General features: G+C 44.7%; 1 protein-coding gene and 1 pseudogene across 1 annotated transcript in view; one reads left to right on the top strand and one right to left on the bottom strand.

Moving 5' to 3' along the window:
• Window positions 1-16,336, top strand: part of TDRD12 (tudor domain containing 12) — a 117,803-nt gene that overhangs the window by 63,524 nt on the left and 37,943 nt on the right. The window contains exon 13 of the mRNA XM_045582895.1: window positions 13,537-13,617. Within this exon, the coding sequence (XP_045438851.1) occupies window positions 13,537-13,617 (81 nt within the window). The remainder of the gene's footprint in view (window positions 1-13,536; window positions 13,618-16,336) is intronic.
• Window positions 6,727-7,848, bottom strand: LOC118720686 (annotated as a pseudogene).

Here is a 16,336-nt window from a genome sequence, read left to right as displayed (position 1 = left end):
TGATTTTTTTACAGAGGAATGGAGAGAGATAGAGAGCTAGAAAAGTCGATGAGAGAGAAACATCAACCAGCTGCCTCTTGCACACCCCCTACCGGGGATGTTCCCGCAACTAACGTACATGCCCCTGACCAGAATCAAACCTGGGGCCTTTCAGTCCACAGACTGATGCTCTACCATGAGCCAAACGGGCTTCGGCTCTATGGTGTTTTTTATTTTAGGTATATCACTCTTCATTTCTTCTTGATTCTTACAAAAGTCATTGACTCTTTTCATCCATTTCTTCTTGATTCTTACATAAGTTATTGATTTTTTCATCCATCTGGTTTATGAACTATTATATATAACCCTTATTCTGAATTCTTTTTTCTGACATATTGCATGCCTCTGTTTCACTTAGCTGCTTTTCTGACAATTCCTCCTTTTCTTTCTTTTGGGGGTTTCTTTGTCTACCCATTTTCTGTCTCATGGACTGATCTAAATGTCGAGTCATGTGAGGATTGTGCCTTTGCTGGCAGTGGCTCCTCAGGCTGTGGTCGCTCCTTGGGCAGTCACAGAAGCAGCTGCTCTTCAGTTGGCATCAGCTTTTCTAGTGGATACTGTTCACAGCAGTGGTATCTCCTTTGGCTGGTGAGGGAGGCTGCTCACACAGCTACTGTTCTTGGATGGGAGTGGGCTGATCATGAGGCTGCTGCTCCTCAGATGGGGGCGGGCTGTCTGTGGCTGTTGCTCCTTGGACAGGGTGGGTTGCTCATGTGGCTGCTGCTCCTCAGATGAGGGCGGAGTGCTTACATGACTACTGCTCCTTGGATTGGGTCTGGCTGCATGCTGCTGCTATTCCTCAGATGGGGTGGGTGAGGCTGCCACTTCTTGGACAGTGTCAGGTTGCTTGCAGGGCTGTTGCTCTTCATACAGGTGTTGGCCCTCCTCAGATGGAGGATGGGCTACTTGTGCGGTTGCTGCTCCTTGGGCAGGAGTGAGTTGCAAGTGTGGCTTCTGCTCCTCAAACGGGGGGGGGGGGGGCTGCTCACCCAGTTGCTGCTTGTCGGACAGGTGCAGGCTGCGTGTGGCTCCCGCTCCTTGGACGTAGGCGGTCTGCTGGTGTGGCTGCTGCTCCTTGGACTGGGGTAGCTCTGTTCGGTAGCTGCTGCTCCTTGGGTGGGAGTTAGGTGCACATTTGGCTGATGCTCCTCATATGGCGCAATCTGCTTGCATGGCTGCTGCTCCTCAGATGGGGGTTGGGCTGCTTGAGCCACTGCTGCTGCTTGGGTGGGAGTGAGTTGCACATGTTGCTGATGCTCCTTGGATGGTGATGGGCTGCTCACCCAGGTGCTGCTGCTCAGATGGGAGCAGGCTGTGTGTGGTTGCAGCTCCTTGGACCAGAGCGGACTGTGCAGGGCTGCCACTTTTTGGACGTGGGCGGTCTGCTCATGTAGCTGCTGCTCCTCAGACTGGGGTGGGCTGCTCAGGCGGCTGCTGCTCCTTGAATGGGGGGCAGGCTGCTTGAAGCACTGCTATTCCTCATACAGGGCAGGCTGCTCACACAGCTGCTGCTCCTTGGATAGGGGCAGGCCATGTGAGGCTTCTGCTCTTAGGCTTGGAGGGGGCTGCTCACAGGGCTGCTGCTCCTTGGATCTCATGTATCTGCTGCTTGCATGGCTGCAGTGCCCTTGGCAGCTGAGTCTCCTTTGCCAATTTGGGTGAAATGTTATTTGTTTCAAATGCTCATTCTATTTGCTCCGGGACAAGGCTTGGGACATGTTCATCTGTTATGCTGCCATTTTGTCTCTCCCTAATCTTCTTTCGAAAGTATTCAATTAAAAAAAAAAAAAAAAAGATTGGCCCAGGAAATTTTAGTTAAACATATATAAATTTAAGTCAAAACTGGTTTTGGAGAAACCAAGATGGCAGCATAGGGTAGACACCCGAATGCAGCCTACCACAACAAATTTGAATTTAGAACTGAAAAACAGGAGAGGCATTGCCCTGAAGCGCCAGACGGCTGGCTGAGAGGAGGCTCTACCATCTGAGAAGGAGGGAGAAGGCACGCTGAACCTCAGGAACTGTGAAGGTACGGAGAACTGTGTGCGCGAAAAGGCGCTGGCTTAATCCCGGTGCGGAGAGGAAGGGCCGGACCGAGATTGCTGCTGGCTTACTCCCTGCATGCAGAGAGGGCGGGCCTGACTGAGTTCGCTACTGGCTTACTCCTGGCGCGGAGAGGGCGAACAGCTAACGCGGCTGGATTTCTTGTCCGAAAGGAAAACAGAATCACCCTATTGCTCTGATAAACGGCCCCAGACAGGGAGAGGCCAGACTGTCAGGCAGTGGGCAGAGATCTCTTGGAGGTGTGTGAAGCCAGAGGCCATTACTGCGGGACATAGGGAGGAGCCGAAGGGAAAACAAAGTTTGTCTGCACCAACCCGAGACTCTGCCCTACCTGTGGCTGAGCACAGAAGCTCTCCCAGAGGCTGGCTTTCTCTAAGGAGGGACTTGCAGGAATCCAAAGCTTGTCTGCGCCTTTACCAAAGAGGTGCGCGCGAGCCTGCAACCAATCTTCCAAAACTCTCCATGAACAGGACTTTTCTAAGGCGAGACTGACAGGGAACCAAAGATTGTATGCGCCACCCCGAGACCCCGCCCTATTCAAGCAGAGTACGGAAATCCTTCTAGCTGAGACACTGCTGATCCTCACAGCCAATTGGCTTGGATATCAACGCTTCCCAGTGATACCAACAATAAGCAAGGCTTAACAACAAGACTGCACACACAGCCCACAAAGGGCTACACCAAGACTGTCCACTGCAGGTAACTGGGAAGGCTGTGCTACTGGGCTCTACCAGAACATCTAGCACACAAAGCTATTCCATCAAATCAGGGAAACAACTAAATGCAGACAAGAAGAAGGACACAAAGGAAGGAGATGGAGGAAAAGAAAAGATTGGACATTGAGTTCAAAACTACAGTTATAAGGTTATTCAACAATATCCTAAAAAAGGCCGATAAAATAAATGAGACCTATGAGGATATGAAAAGGGAGCAACTAGAAATAATAAGGGATCAACAAGAAATGAAGAAAACATTGTCTGAAATAAAAAATATTATACAAAGTCCTAAAAACAGACTGGAAGATCGCAAGAATCAAGACAAAGATTTAGAACACAAAGAGCCAGAGGACACTCCTCTGCAGAAGGAAGAAGATAAAAGAATCCAGAAAGTTGAAGATAGTGTAAGAAACCTCTGGGACAATTTCAAGCGAACCAACATCAGAATTATGGGGATTCCAGAAGAGAGAGAGCAAGATACCGAAAGAGTACTAGAAGAAATAGTGACAGAAAACTTCCCCCACCTGGGGAAAGAAATAGACTTACAAGTCCAGGAAGCCTGCAGAACCCCAAACAAAAGGAATCCAAGGAGGACCACACCAAGACATATCATAGTTAAAATTCCAAGAGCAAAAGACAAAGAATATTAAAAGCAGCAAGAGAAAAGCAGGTAGTGACCTATAAAGGAGCACCCATAAGATTGTCAGCTGATTTCTCAACAGAAACCATGCAGGCCAGACGGGAATGGCAAGAAATATTCAAGGTGATGAATAACAAGAACCTACAGCCAAAAATAATCTACCCAGCAAAGCTATCACTCAGAATCAAAGGACAGATAAAGAGCTTCACAAATTAAAAAAAGCTAAAAGAGTTCATCACCACCAAACCAGAATTATATGAATTGCTGAAGGAGGTTATTTAGGAAGAGGAAGAAGATAAAGATAAAAATTATGATCAACAAATACGTAGCTATCAACAAGTGAATCTAAAAACCAAGGGAATTTAAAAATCTGATGAACAATATTAACTGGTGAATATAATAGAATCAGAGGTATGGAAGGGGAGTGGACTGACGATTCTCAGGGAAAAGGGGAGTAGGGGTGCGGGAAGAGACTGAACAAAAACTGTGCACCTATGGATGAGGACAATGGGGGATGGGGAAAGGACAGAGGGTGGGGTGGGAACCTGGTGAAGGGGAGCAATTGAGGGGGGGAAGAGGATCACATTTGTAATAATCTGAACAATAAAGATTTATTTAAAAAAATTTAAAAAAAAACTGGTTTGGCTCAGTGGATAGAGTGTCGGTCTGTGGACTGAAAAGTCCCAGGTTCAATTTCGGTCAATGGCATGTACATTAGTTGTGAGCACATCTCCAGTAGCGGGTGTGCAGGAGGCAGCTGGTCAATGATTCTCTCTCCTCTCATTGATGTTTCTAGCTCTCTATTCCTCTCTCTTCCTCTCTGTGAAAAATCAATAAAATATATTTTTTAAAAACATATATAAATTTAAAAGAAAAATGTTGTAATAACTGGTTAGTAGCACAACTGACCAAAAACGTAGTGGATCTAGAATCTCCTGTTACCTTGTCAGACAAAGTTGTTCCCATAAGGCAGATTTAATGAAGTTGCCTTGATGTAAAGGATGATCAAATGTGGGCCAGATGGCAATATTGGATGGTGGAAAGCAAAGGATGGTGTTTTTTGTTTTTTGTTTTTTAATAAATCTTTATTGTTCAGATTATTACAATTGTTCTTCCTTTTTCCCTCCATAACTCCCCTCCACCGGGTTTCTACTCCACCCTATGCCCTTTATGCACCTCCCACTGTCCTCATTGATAAGTATAGAATTTTTGTTCAGTCTCTTCCCACACCCCCCACTCCCCTTTTCCCTGAGAATCATCAGTACACTCCCTTCTATACCTCTGATTCTTTTTTTTTTTAATATATTTTATTGATTTTTTACAGAGTGGAAGGGAGAGAGAGATAGAGAGCTAGAAACGTCGATGAGAGGGAAACATCAACCAGCTGTCTCCTGCACACCCATGACCAGGGATGTGCCCACAACCAAGGTACATGCCCTCGACTGGAATCGAACCTGGGACCTTTCAGTCTGCAAACCGACGCTCTACCACTGAGTCAAACGGTTTCGACTCTATACCTCTGATTCTATTGTATTCCGGTTAATACTGTTCATCAGATTTTTTAATTCCCTTGGTTTTTAGATTCATTTGTTGATAGTTACGTATTTGTTGTTCATAATTTTTATCTTTATCTTCTTCCTCTTCTTAAAGAATACTTTTCAGCATTTCATATAATTCTGGTTTGGTGATGGTAACTCCTTTAGATTTTTTATTTTATTTGTGAAGCTCTTTATCTGCCCTTCAATTCTGAAAAACAGCTTTGCTGGGTAGAGTAATCTTGGTTGTAGGTTCTTGCTATTCATCACTTTGAATATTTCTTGCCATTCCTGTCTGGCCTGCATAGTTTCTTTTGAGAAATCAGCTGACAGTCGTATGGGTGCTCCTTTATAACAAACTAACTGCTTTTCTCTTGCTGCTTTTAATATTCTCTCTTTGTCTTTTGCTCTTGGAATTTTAATTATGATGTGTCTTGGTGAGGATTCCTTTTGTTTGGGGTTCTGTGCACTTCCTGGGCTTGGAAGTCTAATTCTTTCACCAGGTGGGGGAAGTTTTTTGTCACGATTTCTTCTAATAGGTTTTCAGTATCTTGCGCTCTCTCTTCTTCTGGGACCCCCATAATTCTGATGTTGGTAAAATTGAAGTTGTCTCAGAGGCTTCTTACACTGTCTTCAACTTTCTGGATTCTCTTCTCTTCTTGCCTCTGCAGAGGAGTGTCCTTTGCCTCTGTATTCCAAATCTTTGACTTGTTTCTTGCGATCTTCTGGTCTGTTTTTAGGTCTCTGTATAATATTTTTATTTCAGTCAATGTATGCTAAATTTCTAGTTGATCCCTTTTCTTTTCTTTTTTTTTCAATATATATATTTTATTGATTTTGTACAGAGAGGAAGGGAGAGAGACAGAGAGTTAGAAATATCGATGAGAGAGAGTCATTGATAAGCTGCCTCTTGCACAACCCCTACTGGGGATATGCCCACAACCAAGGTACATGCCCTTGACCGGAATCGAACCCGGGTCCCTTCAGTCCCCAAGCCAACGCTCTATCCACTGAGCCAAACTGGTTTTGGCTAGTTGATCCCTTTTCATATCCTCATTGGTCTCCTTTAGTTTATCAGCCTTTTCTAGGAGATTCTTGAAAAACCTTATAACTGTGGCATTTTTTTCTTTCTTTATTAATAGTCCATTAACAAAACTAATCAATCCACAAACTTTTATAAATTTTTATTTTTATTTTTATTTTTTTTAATTGATTTTGTACAGAGAGGAAGGGAGAGAGATAGTTAGAAACATCGATGAGAGTCATCGATCAGCTGCCTCTTGCACACCCCCTACTGGGGATATGCCCGCAACCAAGGTACATGCCCTTGACCGGAATCGAACCAGGGACCATTCAGTCCCCAGGCCGACGCTCTATTCATTGAGCCAAACCGGTCTTGGCACAATCCACAAACTTTTAATTTTAGGTTTTCAATAATGCTTTCTCTTCATATGACCACCAGTCCAACCTCCCCCACAAAATTCAACCAATCATCATAAAAAAAAGTTGGCTGCCAAAACCAGTTTGGCTCAGTGGATAGAGCGTCAGCCTGCGGACTGAAAGGTCCCGGGTTTGATTCCGGTCAAGGCTACATACCTTGGTTGCGGGCACATCCCCAGTGGGGGGTGTGCAAGAGGCAACCGGTCGATGTTTCCTTCTTATCGACGTTTCTAACTCTCTATCCCTCTCAATTCCTCTCTGTGTAAAATCAACAAAATATATTTTTTAAAAATTAAGTTGGCTATTCTCTATGTTTACCCTTAAATATTTTTAAAGCCAACGAGGGTAAAAATTCACGGTGGAAAGGGCAAAAGTAAAAGAAAAAGAATCACTTCTCCTCGCACAGAAAGAAACTCCCATCTTGAGCACAGTCCTCACTCTGCAGGGTAAGGTGTCTCAATGCTTGGGTCCCCTCTTCAGTCCCATCACTGTGAAGGTAGCAGCCACCAGTTTCTCATACACAAGGAACATGAGAGCAGCAGTGAGGACTGTCTTTAGCAGTTTGGCTTCAAGTCCTTCGTAGAGTCCTATTATTCCAAATCTCCTTACTCACTGGTGAAGAAGATAGAGCACATTGTGAAGACTCCCCAATGTTCTGTTTTCTGGGTTGAGTCTGTGACATCTAAAACTCAGAATTGACTGTACTGTCTGCATGGGGTAGGTAATGGTGGTGGCAATTGCTTTGGCTACTGCACCAATGATGAACACATCCAATGAAGAAAGCATGTTTCATTTCTTTGAAGTTGCCATTTTAAACCTTCATAGAACATGAACTGGATGGCAGGATTGAAAACCAGCAGCAAGAAGGGAAATGTGCCATTTCATAAAGACAAGATTCCTTCATCTCAAATGATCTGCTGAAAAGCATCAATAATACCTTTGTAGTTGGTTGGTACAATGCCTTCATTCCTGAATTTTGCCCCTTGCAGCTTTAGTCTGGTGTTTACCACCCAGAGTGGAGTTGTCAGCAACACATTCACCACTCTTGCCACAAATCCAACCACCAGATCTTTTCCAGTAGAAGAATGTTAACCTTTGACTCAGACTGTTTTGAGGCTATTAAAAGTGTAGAAATAGACAAAATTGGAGTAGCAGAGACTGGAGATAACTGGAAACCACCCTTGATATGGGGCCAGGAGGCCTTCTTCCTTAATGATTTCCAGGAGCACTATGTGTGTAGTTTTGGACTTTCTTTTCTCATCAACTTGAAGTCGAAGTCGAGCTGTATCCAAAGGAAAAAACACTGTCATTGCTGTAATGCTGCCCATGGCTCCGGCCACCGCATGAACCAAGCTTTCGTAGGACAGCATGGAAGCCATTGGTGCGGTTCTCTCAGACTTAGCCACACTTTACCGCAGGAACAAGGCCAGGCAATAACTGTGGTTTTGAACTCTATATCCATTCTTTTGCTTTCCTCCATTTCCTTCATTTGTGGCCTGCCTCTTTGTCTGCATTTTAGCTGCTTCCCTGAGTATATGGAGTAGCTTTGCATGCTAGGTGTCCTAGCAGGGTCCAGTAGCTCAGCATCCCCAATTACATGAGCTGGACAGACTTGTTGCAGCCCTTTATGGGCAGTGTGTGTGCAGTCTTATTGTAGTTAAGCCTGGCTTGTTGTTGGTATCACTGGGGAGAGTTGATCTCCAAGCCAGTTGGCTGTGAGGGTCAGCAGTGTCTCAGCTAGAGGGCTTCTGTGCTCAGCTTGGATGGGGTGGAGTCTTGGGGTGGCGCAGACAAGCTTTGTTTCCTATTAGCCCCATCCTAGAGAGACCTGTTTGCTGAGTCCTGAAACAATGGCTGCTGGCCGCACGTCTCTTGAGAGAAGGCTGCTCTCGAGTTTTGCCTGCTGCCTGACAATCAGTTACTTCCTGGACCAGAGCTGGCTGTCAGTGCCATTCGGAGGTTTTATTTTTCTCCCGGATGAGAAGGCTAGCCACTGGGAGGGCTTCTGTGCTCCGCTTGGATGGAGTGGAGTCTTGGGGTGGTGCAGATAAGCTTTGGTTTCCCGTCAGCCCCGCCCTAAGAGGGTCCTGTTCATCAAGTCCTGCAGATATGGCACCTCTGAGAGGGTTTTGCCCGCTGCCTGACAGTCCAATTTCTTTCTGACTGGAGCTGGCTATCAGTGCAATAGGGATGTTTTTTTTCCTCCCGAACAAGCAAGCTAGTCGTGTGTTAGCTGCCCACCCTCTCCACGTGCCGTGTGTAAGCCCGCAGCGTATTCAGCCAGCCACCCTTTCCGAGTGCACAGATCTCCACACCTCCACAGCTCTTGAGGCTCAATGTCTTTTCTCTTCCCTTCCTAGTTGGTAGAGCTTCCACTCAGCCAGCCTCTGGTGGTCAGGGTGATGTTTGCTCTGTTTTCCAGTTGTAATTTTAAAATTGTTGTGGTAGGCTACATTTAGGTGTTTACCTTATGCCGCCATCTTGGTTTCCCCAGTTTGTTATTTTCTTGAAGATGAGAATCAAAGACTTTTGACTATAACCTTATCCTTACTAAAACAAACAAAACATTATTTTCAGAAAGAGTACATATGCTAACAAAATATAGATTTTTGATAATAATGAAGTTGTAGAAAGGATGTAATATACCACTTCATGGATAGTGTAAGACCTTAAAATAGTATGATTTCATTTCTCTCTACCTGGACTTTATGCTAGTGTTGTTATATACTTTATACGTTTGTTATAAATGCTAGACTCTATAGTCATTTGTATTGAAAGTATCTTCCATAGAGATTTAAATAAATAATAAGAAAATAATGTCTTATATTAAAGGCCCTTGGCTGTCATGCTGTAATGCCATCACGACCAAACAAGCAATGGCTCTCATGGCGGGTGGGGTGGGGCGGGGCGTGAGCTACCAGCAGTGGAGAACTATGAGAAGTGGAGACCAATGAGCAGTGGAGGGCGGGAGCTAGCTACTAGCGGCAATGGGCGGGGCTTCCAGCTGAGACAAGCGGAAGTGAGCTACTCATGCTCATGCATGATTTCATGCTTTTCACTATTTTTGGAGATCCAGATTTCTATCTGGTATCATTTACTTTCCACCTGAAGGACTTTCTTTACTATTTCTTATATTGTGGGTCTTCTGGTGATGAAATTTTTTATCTTTTGTATATCAGGAAAATTATTTTTTAAAAATATATATTTTATTGATTTTTTACAGAGAGGAAGGAAGAGAGATAGAGAGCCAGAAATGTCAATAAGAGAGAAACATCGACTGGCTGCCCCCCTGCACACCTCCCATCGGGGACGTGCCCGCAACCAATGTACATGCCCCTCACCGGAATCAAACCCGGGACCTTTCAGTCTGCAGACCAACGCTCTACCACTGAGCCAAATCGGTTTCAGCTTAGCTTATTTTTTTTTTTTTAAATCAATCTTTATTGTTCATATTGTTACAAAGGTTCCTCATTTCTTCCCCCCTCCACCAGGTTCCCACCCCATCCTCCGCCCCCTCCCCATCCCCCATTGTCCTCATTCATAGGTGCAGTTTATGTTCAGTCTCTTTCTCCCTCCCTTTCCCCGATAGTAAATCCCTTTTCAGATAGTAAATCAGTTACTTAGCATTTTCTCATATCAATAATACCACCACATGCCCAATGATACATTTCACACAAAAGACATTTCCAAATAGGTCAACCAGCCTCATCCAGGCCCCACCCAAGGCACTCACAGATCAACACCCCAGCGCTATAATAACTCAACACATTCAGATCTAAGCCTTCATCACTTGATTCAGCAGACCCTCAAGTTCCCACAAAAGTTTCCAGCCATGTCTGAGAGGCAGCCATGGGGCAGGGGCAAGCAAGGAGCGAGCTCTTCCGGGCCTGGCTGCTCCGGGCCTGGCCTCTGTTGCTCTGGTTCGTTCTACAACCAGCTGCTCCGTGTCTGGTCACCACTGCTCCCGACCTAGTTGCTCTGGACCTGGCTGCTGCTGCTCCGGGCCCGGCCGCTCCGGGCCCGGCCGCTCCCAGCCTGGCAGCTGCTGCTCCGGGCCTGGCCGCACCAGACCCGGCTGCTACGGGCCTGGCCGCTCCCAGCCTGGCAGCCGCTGCTCCGGGCCTGGCCACTCCCAGCCTGGCAGCCGCTGCTCCGGGCCTGGCCACACCAGACCCGGCTGCTACGGGCCTTGCCGCTCCCAGCCTGGCAGCCGCTGCTCCGGGCCTGGCCGCTCCCAGCCTGGCAGCCGCTGCTCCGGGCCTGGCCACACCAGATCCGGCTGCTCCGGGCCTGGCTGCTCCCAGCCTGGCAATCGCTTTAGCTTATTTTTTTAATAAATATATTCACTATGTATAGAATTCTAGGTTGACAATCCTTTTTTTCCTCTATATTTTAAAGATGTTGCCCACATTCTGTCCCTTATATTATTCCCAATGAAAAATATATTGTGATCTTTTTCCTGTGACTACTTTTAAGATTTCTCCTTATTGCTGGTTTGAACAATTTAAATATATAATAAAAGGCTAATATGCAAATTGACTGAACAGCGCAGTGACTGGTCTCTATGATGTGCACTGATCACCAGAGGCAGATGCTCAATGCAGGATCTGTCCCCTGGTGGTCATTGTTCCCACAGGGGGAGCATTGCTCAGCCAGAAGCTGGGCTCGTGGCCTGCGAATGCAAAGGCAGTGGAGGGAGCCTCTCCCGCCTCTGCAGCTGCTCTAAGGACAGCTGACTGCTGGCTGAGGTCCGCTCCCTGCAGTCAGTCAGATTCCCCTGAGGGCTCCTGGACTGCGAGAGGGCACAGGCCAGGCTGTTGGATGTTCCAAGTACAGTGGGCCTCTAGTATACCAATGTATATATTTTAATTGACTCCAGAGAGGAAAGGAGGAGAGAGAAATAGAAACATCAATGATGAGAGAGAATCATTGATTGGAAGCTTCCTACATGCCCTACACTGGGGATTGAGCCCACAACCTGGGCATGTGCCTTGACTGGGAATCAAATCATGACATCCTGGTTCCTAGGTTGACCCCCAACCACTGAGCCACACAGGCTGGGCTGGTTTAAGTAATTTAGTTATTATATGCCTTGGTGTTTTTTCTGTCATTTTTTTTGTTCTTGGAGTTCTTTATTTGTAGGTTTGTGTCTTTTATCAAGTTTAGGGAGTATTCAACAGCTGTTCTACAAATATTTTTTCTGCACCCATCTCTTTTTGAGACCGATGAGACAAATATTGATATTATCCAAAAGGTCCCTGAGGCTCTGTTCATTTTTTCAAAAAAATTTTGGTTGTTATTCTTGTTAATAATTCTTAATTGACTATTTTGTCATCTTTATTCTGCTATTGAGTCTACCCATGATGTTTTTATTTTATGTTTTTTTCTAAAATTTTCATGTTTTTTTTTATAGTTTGTATTTGTTTGCTGAGTGCTTTTATTATCCTGTTCAAGAGTGCTCACCTTTCCTTTTCTTAAGGAACATGGTTGTAATCATTGCTTCATAATTCCCACTTCTGATCATTTAGAGGTTGGCACCTGTTGATTATATTTTCCCATGACAATTGATCTGATTTTCCTGGTTCTTTGCATGTTGAGTAATTTTTTATTATATTCTGGAATTTTGAATATTATGATGTGATGCTCTGGTTTCTGTGAAAATACTCTGTAGAATATTAATTTTTCGGTAGTTCTTGTTCATTTTTTTTCAGCAGGGAGTCAACCACTCCTTTCGGTTCAAACCTCAATTCTGTCTTTCTTTCTGTAGGTGGTGATTGCAATGTTGGCTCAATCTCCAAGTCTTTGATTTGCTACTTTGGGTCTCTTCTGAATATGCTCAACTTGGAGTGAGCTTGGGATGTGTTTTTGGTCATTAACAATAATAGGGAATACCCTCTTCCCTCTGGCTTTCTTCTTTTTCCAGGATTTTTCTCACATCCACTTCTTCCTTATTGCTCCCTCTCCCTGTTCTTCTGACCAGGTAGATGATTTCCCTTGGAGAAACTGCCATGTGCTTCTGTGTGATTGGGACCACTTGTGGAGAAAAACAGCAATAGAAATAAAAGAGAGAGAGAGAGGGGGGGGGAGGGAGGGAGGGAGGGAGGGAGAGAGAGAGGAAAAAAAAAGCTTGCCCTCACAGTCTTTAGACCATATAGTACCTGTTTCCTAGGGACCCACAGGTTGAGAACTGCTAGCTGTGTCGCCTAAGACTATCGGAAACACAGATATTTACATTACGATTCATTAACAGTAGCAAAATTACAGTTATGTAGTAGCAACAAAAATAATTTTATGGTTGGGGGTCACCAAAACATTAGGAACTGTATTAAAGGGTCACAGCATTAGAAAGGCTGAGAACCACTGCTCTAGAGGGAGGGGGAGGCTTTCCTCAGGGTTCCGGTCACCATACTGCTGCAGCTCTGTGGATCAGAGAGAAAAAGGGAGTCAATTGGGATTCCCAGCTTCTTCTTGAAAGCTTCTCTTCCCCATTCTTTGTCTTGAGGTTTCTCTTGAGATTTTTATATTTATATCCTCTACACCCGTGGTCAGCAAACTGCGGCTCTTTGGTTCCTTGAGTATGGCTCTTCCACAAAATACCACGGGTTGGGCGAGTCTGTTTTGAAGAAGTGGCGTTAGAAGTTGTTTAAGTTTAAGAGATTTGGCTCTCAAAAGAAATTTCAATCGTTGTACTGTTAATATTTGGCTCTGTTGATTAAGGAGTTTGCCAACCACTGCTCTACACCGTTCCAGGTATTTCTCAGTTTTAACACCAAGCTATAGTGGAAGGTAAAAATTTAGGAAACTCTCCATGATTGTGGTTGTTTTTCATGTTTTGACGTCTCACCCCTATAGTTTTGTATTTTATCCAGAGTTCCTAGTGGTGATCAGTAGGAGAGGGGCTGTGGTGTGCTCACTCCCTCTTGGCGGGCACCAGAACTGTCAAATGGTGTTTATATTTGAGGGGCTCAGCTCCAGTCCCATATAAACTTACCTACATAGATTGACTTATTCCTCAGTGGTACTTTTTAAATTTTCTTCCAGGAAATAAAGATATTTTCAGGATTGGATTTATAAATTTTAATAAATGTTTTTTTGTTTCTAGTGCTTTATGTCAGAAGTCAAATGAAAAACCACTCAGATTGGCTGAGAAGAAAGAGTACAATGAGAAGAATGGCTGTGTAAAGTATGAATTTTTTTCTTGGCCTTAATTTCTTATTGAAATAATTATAAGCAGGAAGAATTTACATATGACTTTATTATAAATTTCAAATCTTTGTTCTCATTTAAAAAATATATATACAGTGGCTTTCTTAGGCTTTGAAGTTAGTTTTTTCTTTTATATAAGGTAGATTTTTCTGTTTAAAGTTCTCTCCCACTATAAATATACATTTCCTATCTCCCCTTCTTGAATTTCTTTGGTGAAGTGAACAATTTTATGAAACAAATTAGCTGTAGTTAATCTTTTGGGGCTGTTGATTTTATATGGGTTGGTGTTTGCTTCTTTCCGGTTTTGTTATGTTAAATAGATTATCACTGGTTCAAGAAACTGTTTAATTATTTGCAGTGTGGAACTGGGGGATCTTTTTATCTTTGCCCTGCCATATTTACAAAGTATTTACTTACAAGTTGTTTATAGTAGAGTAGTAACTTCATTTTATACTTGTTTAACACACAAAATATTTTCATACCTACTTTTAAGATTTCTTACAGTACCAGCCTATAAACACTCTCACAGCCCTGGCCAGTGTGGCTTAGTTGGTTGGAGGGTATCTTGTACACCTAAAGACCACAGGTTTGAATCCTAGTCTGGACACATTCCCAGGTTGCAGGTTTGTCCCCGATCAGGATACATATGGGAGGCAACCAATCTATATTGATGTTTCTCTCTTTCCCTCCCTCTCTCTCTAAAATCAATGCAAAAATAAAATTAAACCACTCTTACATTTCGAATACTGTGGCTGCTCTAAAACTACCAGAGTGACAAAGAGTTTAAGATAATTCAGAAATGGGTATAAGTCATGCTGTTCACTAATTTTCTTGAGATGACAGGGCAGAAGGTATTGACTGTGGAAGTCCTTCAGGCTCCCCAGCTTCCCAGAGGCCACCCTGTGGGATACAGTGTTGTCTCATGCAGCAGAAGCTCCTCAGAATGTTTCAAAGCCAGGAGCTCTGAAGGCAGCCATGGAGCCCGCAGATCTGGAGTGGCACTTGCATTGATATCCTCCTCACTAACACCTGAAATCTGTGGTGTCACAGTGGGTGATTTCCTTGGAACAAAACACCTTTCATTATCCATATAACTCATTTCTTTCTTTTATTGTATTACTTAGTAAATGACCTCTGAGATTGCTCCATTGAGATATGTTTTTGTACTAGAGACCCGGTGCACGAAATTCGTGCACAGGGGGCGTCTACTCAACCCAGCCTGCACCCTCTCCAATCTGGGAACCCTTGGGGGATGTCCTGATCCTGGGGATCAGGCCTAAACCTGCAGTCAGACATCCCTCTCACCACTGGCTCCTAATCGCTCACCTGCCTGCCTGCCTGCCTGCCTGGCCACCCCTTATTGTTCCCTCTGACAGCTTGGTTGCCCCCACCTGCTCCCCTTTACTGGACCGGTCACCCCTAACTGCCCCCTGCTGGCCCGGTCACCCCCAACTACCCCTTGTCGCCCCCAACTGCCCCCCCCCCGCCACCAGCCTAGTTCCCCCTCACTGCCTCCCCTGCCAGCCTAATCACCCCCAACTTCCCCCCCTGCCAGCCTGGTTGCCCCCAATTGCAACCCCCCTGCTGGCCTGGTTGCCCCTAACTGCCCTCCCTTGCTGACCTGGTCGCCTCCAACTGCCCCCCCTCCCCCCACCAGCCTGGTCACTCCTCACAGCCTGCGGTTCAGTCATTTGGTCATCCCTCACTAACCTCCCAGCTGACCTGGTCATAGGCAGCCATCTTGTGAGGATATGAGAGTCAATTTGCATATTACCTCTTTATCATATAGGATTAGAAGGTTGTATCTTACCTCCTGCTTGACTGAGTGCCCTTTACTTAGAACCCACTGATTATACTTTGTCACTCCACTGTGGGTTCCAGGGAGGTTGGAGGTGTTCAAGATAAAACAGCAAAGAAGGAAGGAGATGGTGGATATTTTAGAAACTCTGATGACCTGGGGATCACACAGTCTTTCTCCTTGTTTAGAGCAGATGGCCTGGGATTGGCAGTTCTGTGTCTACAGCCTGAGGCCCAGGGTGGGGCTGGGGGAAGTATGGGACTGCCTTGACCACAATGGCCTTTGTATCACAGTGAAGAGGCAAAACAGAACAAGTACCAAGTTTCCCCGAAAAATAAGACAGTGTCTTATATTAATTTTTGCTCCCAAAGATGCGCTAGGTCTTATTTTCAGGGGATGTCTTATTTTTCCATGAAGAAGAATACAGTACACATTTATTGTTAAATGAAAATAAAGAAAATTTATTACCTGTATACGGTACGGTAGTACGGTAGTTGTCAACACAAACCAGACAAACTGTGAATCCTACAGTATCAAGAATTTACTCATTTATTCAATGACAATCATGTCATCTTCTGGAACATCATCATAACAATCCAATTCCTGAATTTCTTGGTGAATTTCTTGTGACTCCATTTCTTTCAGAATCAGTGGACCAAATCTCTCATGTTTAGCCTGGGGGGGCCTTATTTTTGGGGGGATGCCTTATATTTCACTCAGAAGGAAACCTGTAAGTAAGTCTTATTTTCGGAGGATATCTTATTTTCGGGGAAACACCCCGACCATCGCAACTGAACAGATGACTGAACAGGCTGCAGGGGCAAACAGGCTGCATGGGGCGATCAGGCTGGCAGGGGGGTTAGTGAGGAGTGACCATACAACTGAGCAGCAGGTTGCA

Source organism: Pipistrellus kuhlii, unplaced genomic scaffold (genome assembly GCF_014108245.1).
Source record: "Pipistrellus kuhlii isolate mPipKuh1 unplaced genomic scaffold, mPipKuh1.p scaffold_m20_p_17, whole genome shotgun sequence".
Taxonomy (NCBI): Eukaryota; Metazoa; Chordata; class Mammalia; order Chiroptera; family Vespertilionidae; genus Pipistrellus; species Pipistrellus kuhlii.
The sequence above is the reverse complement of the archived record's forward strand: the minus strand, read 5'-3'. Positions and strand labels throughout refer to the sequence as shown.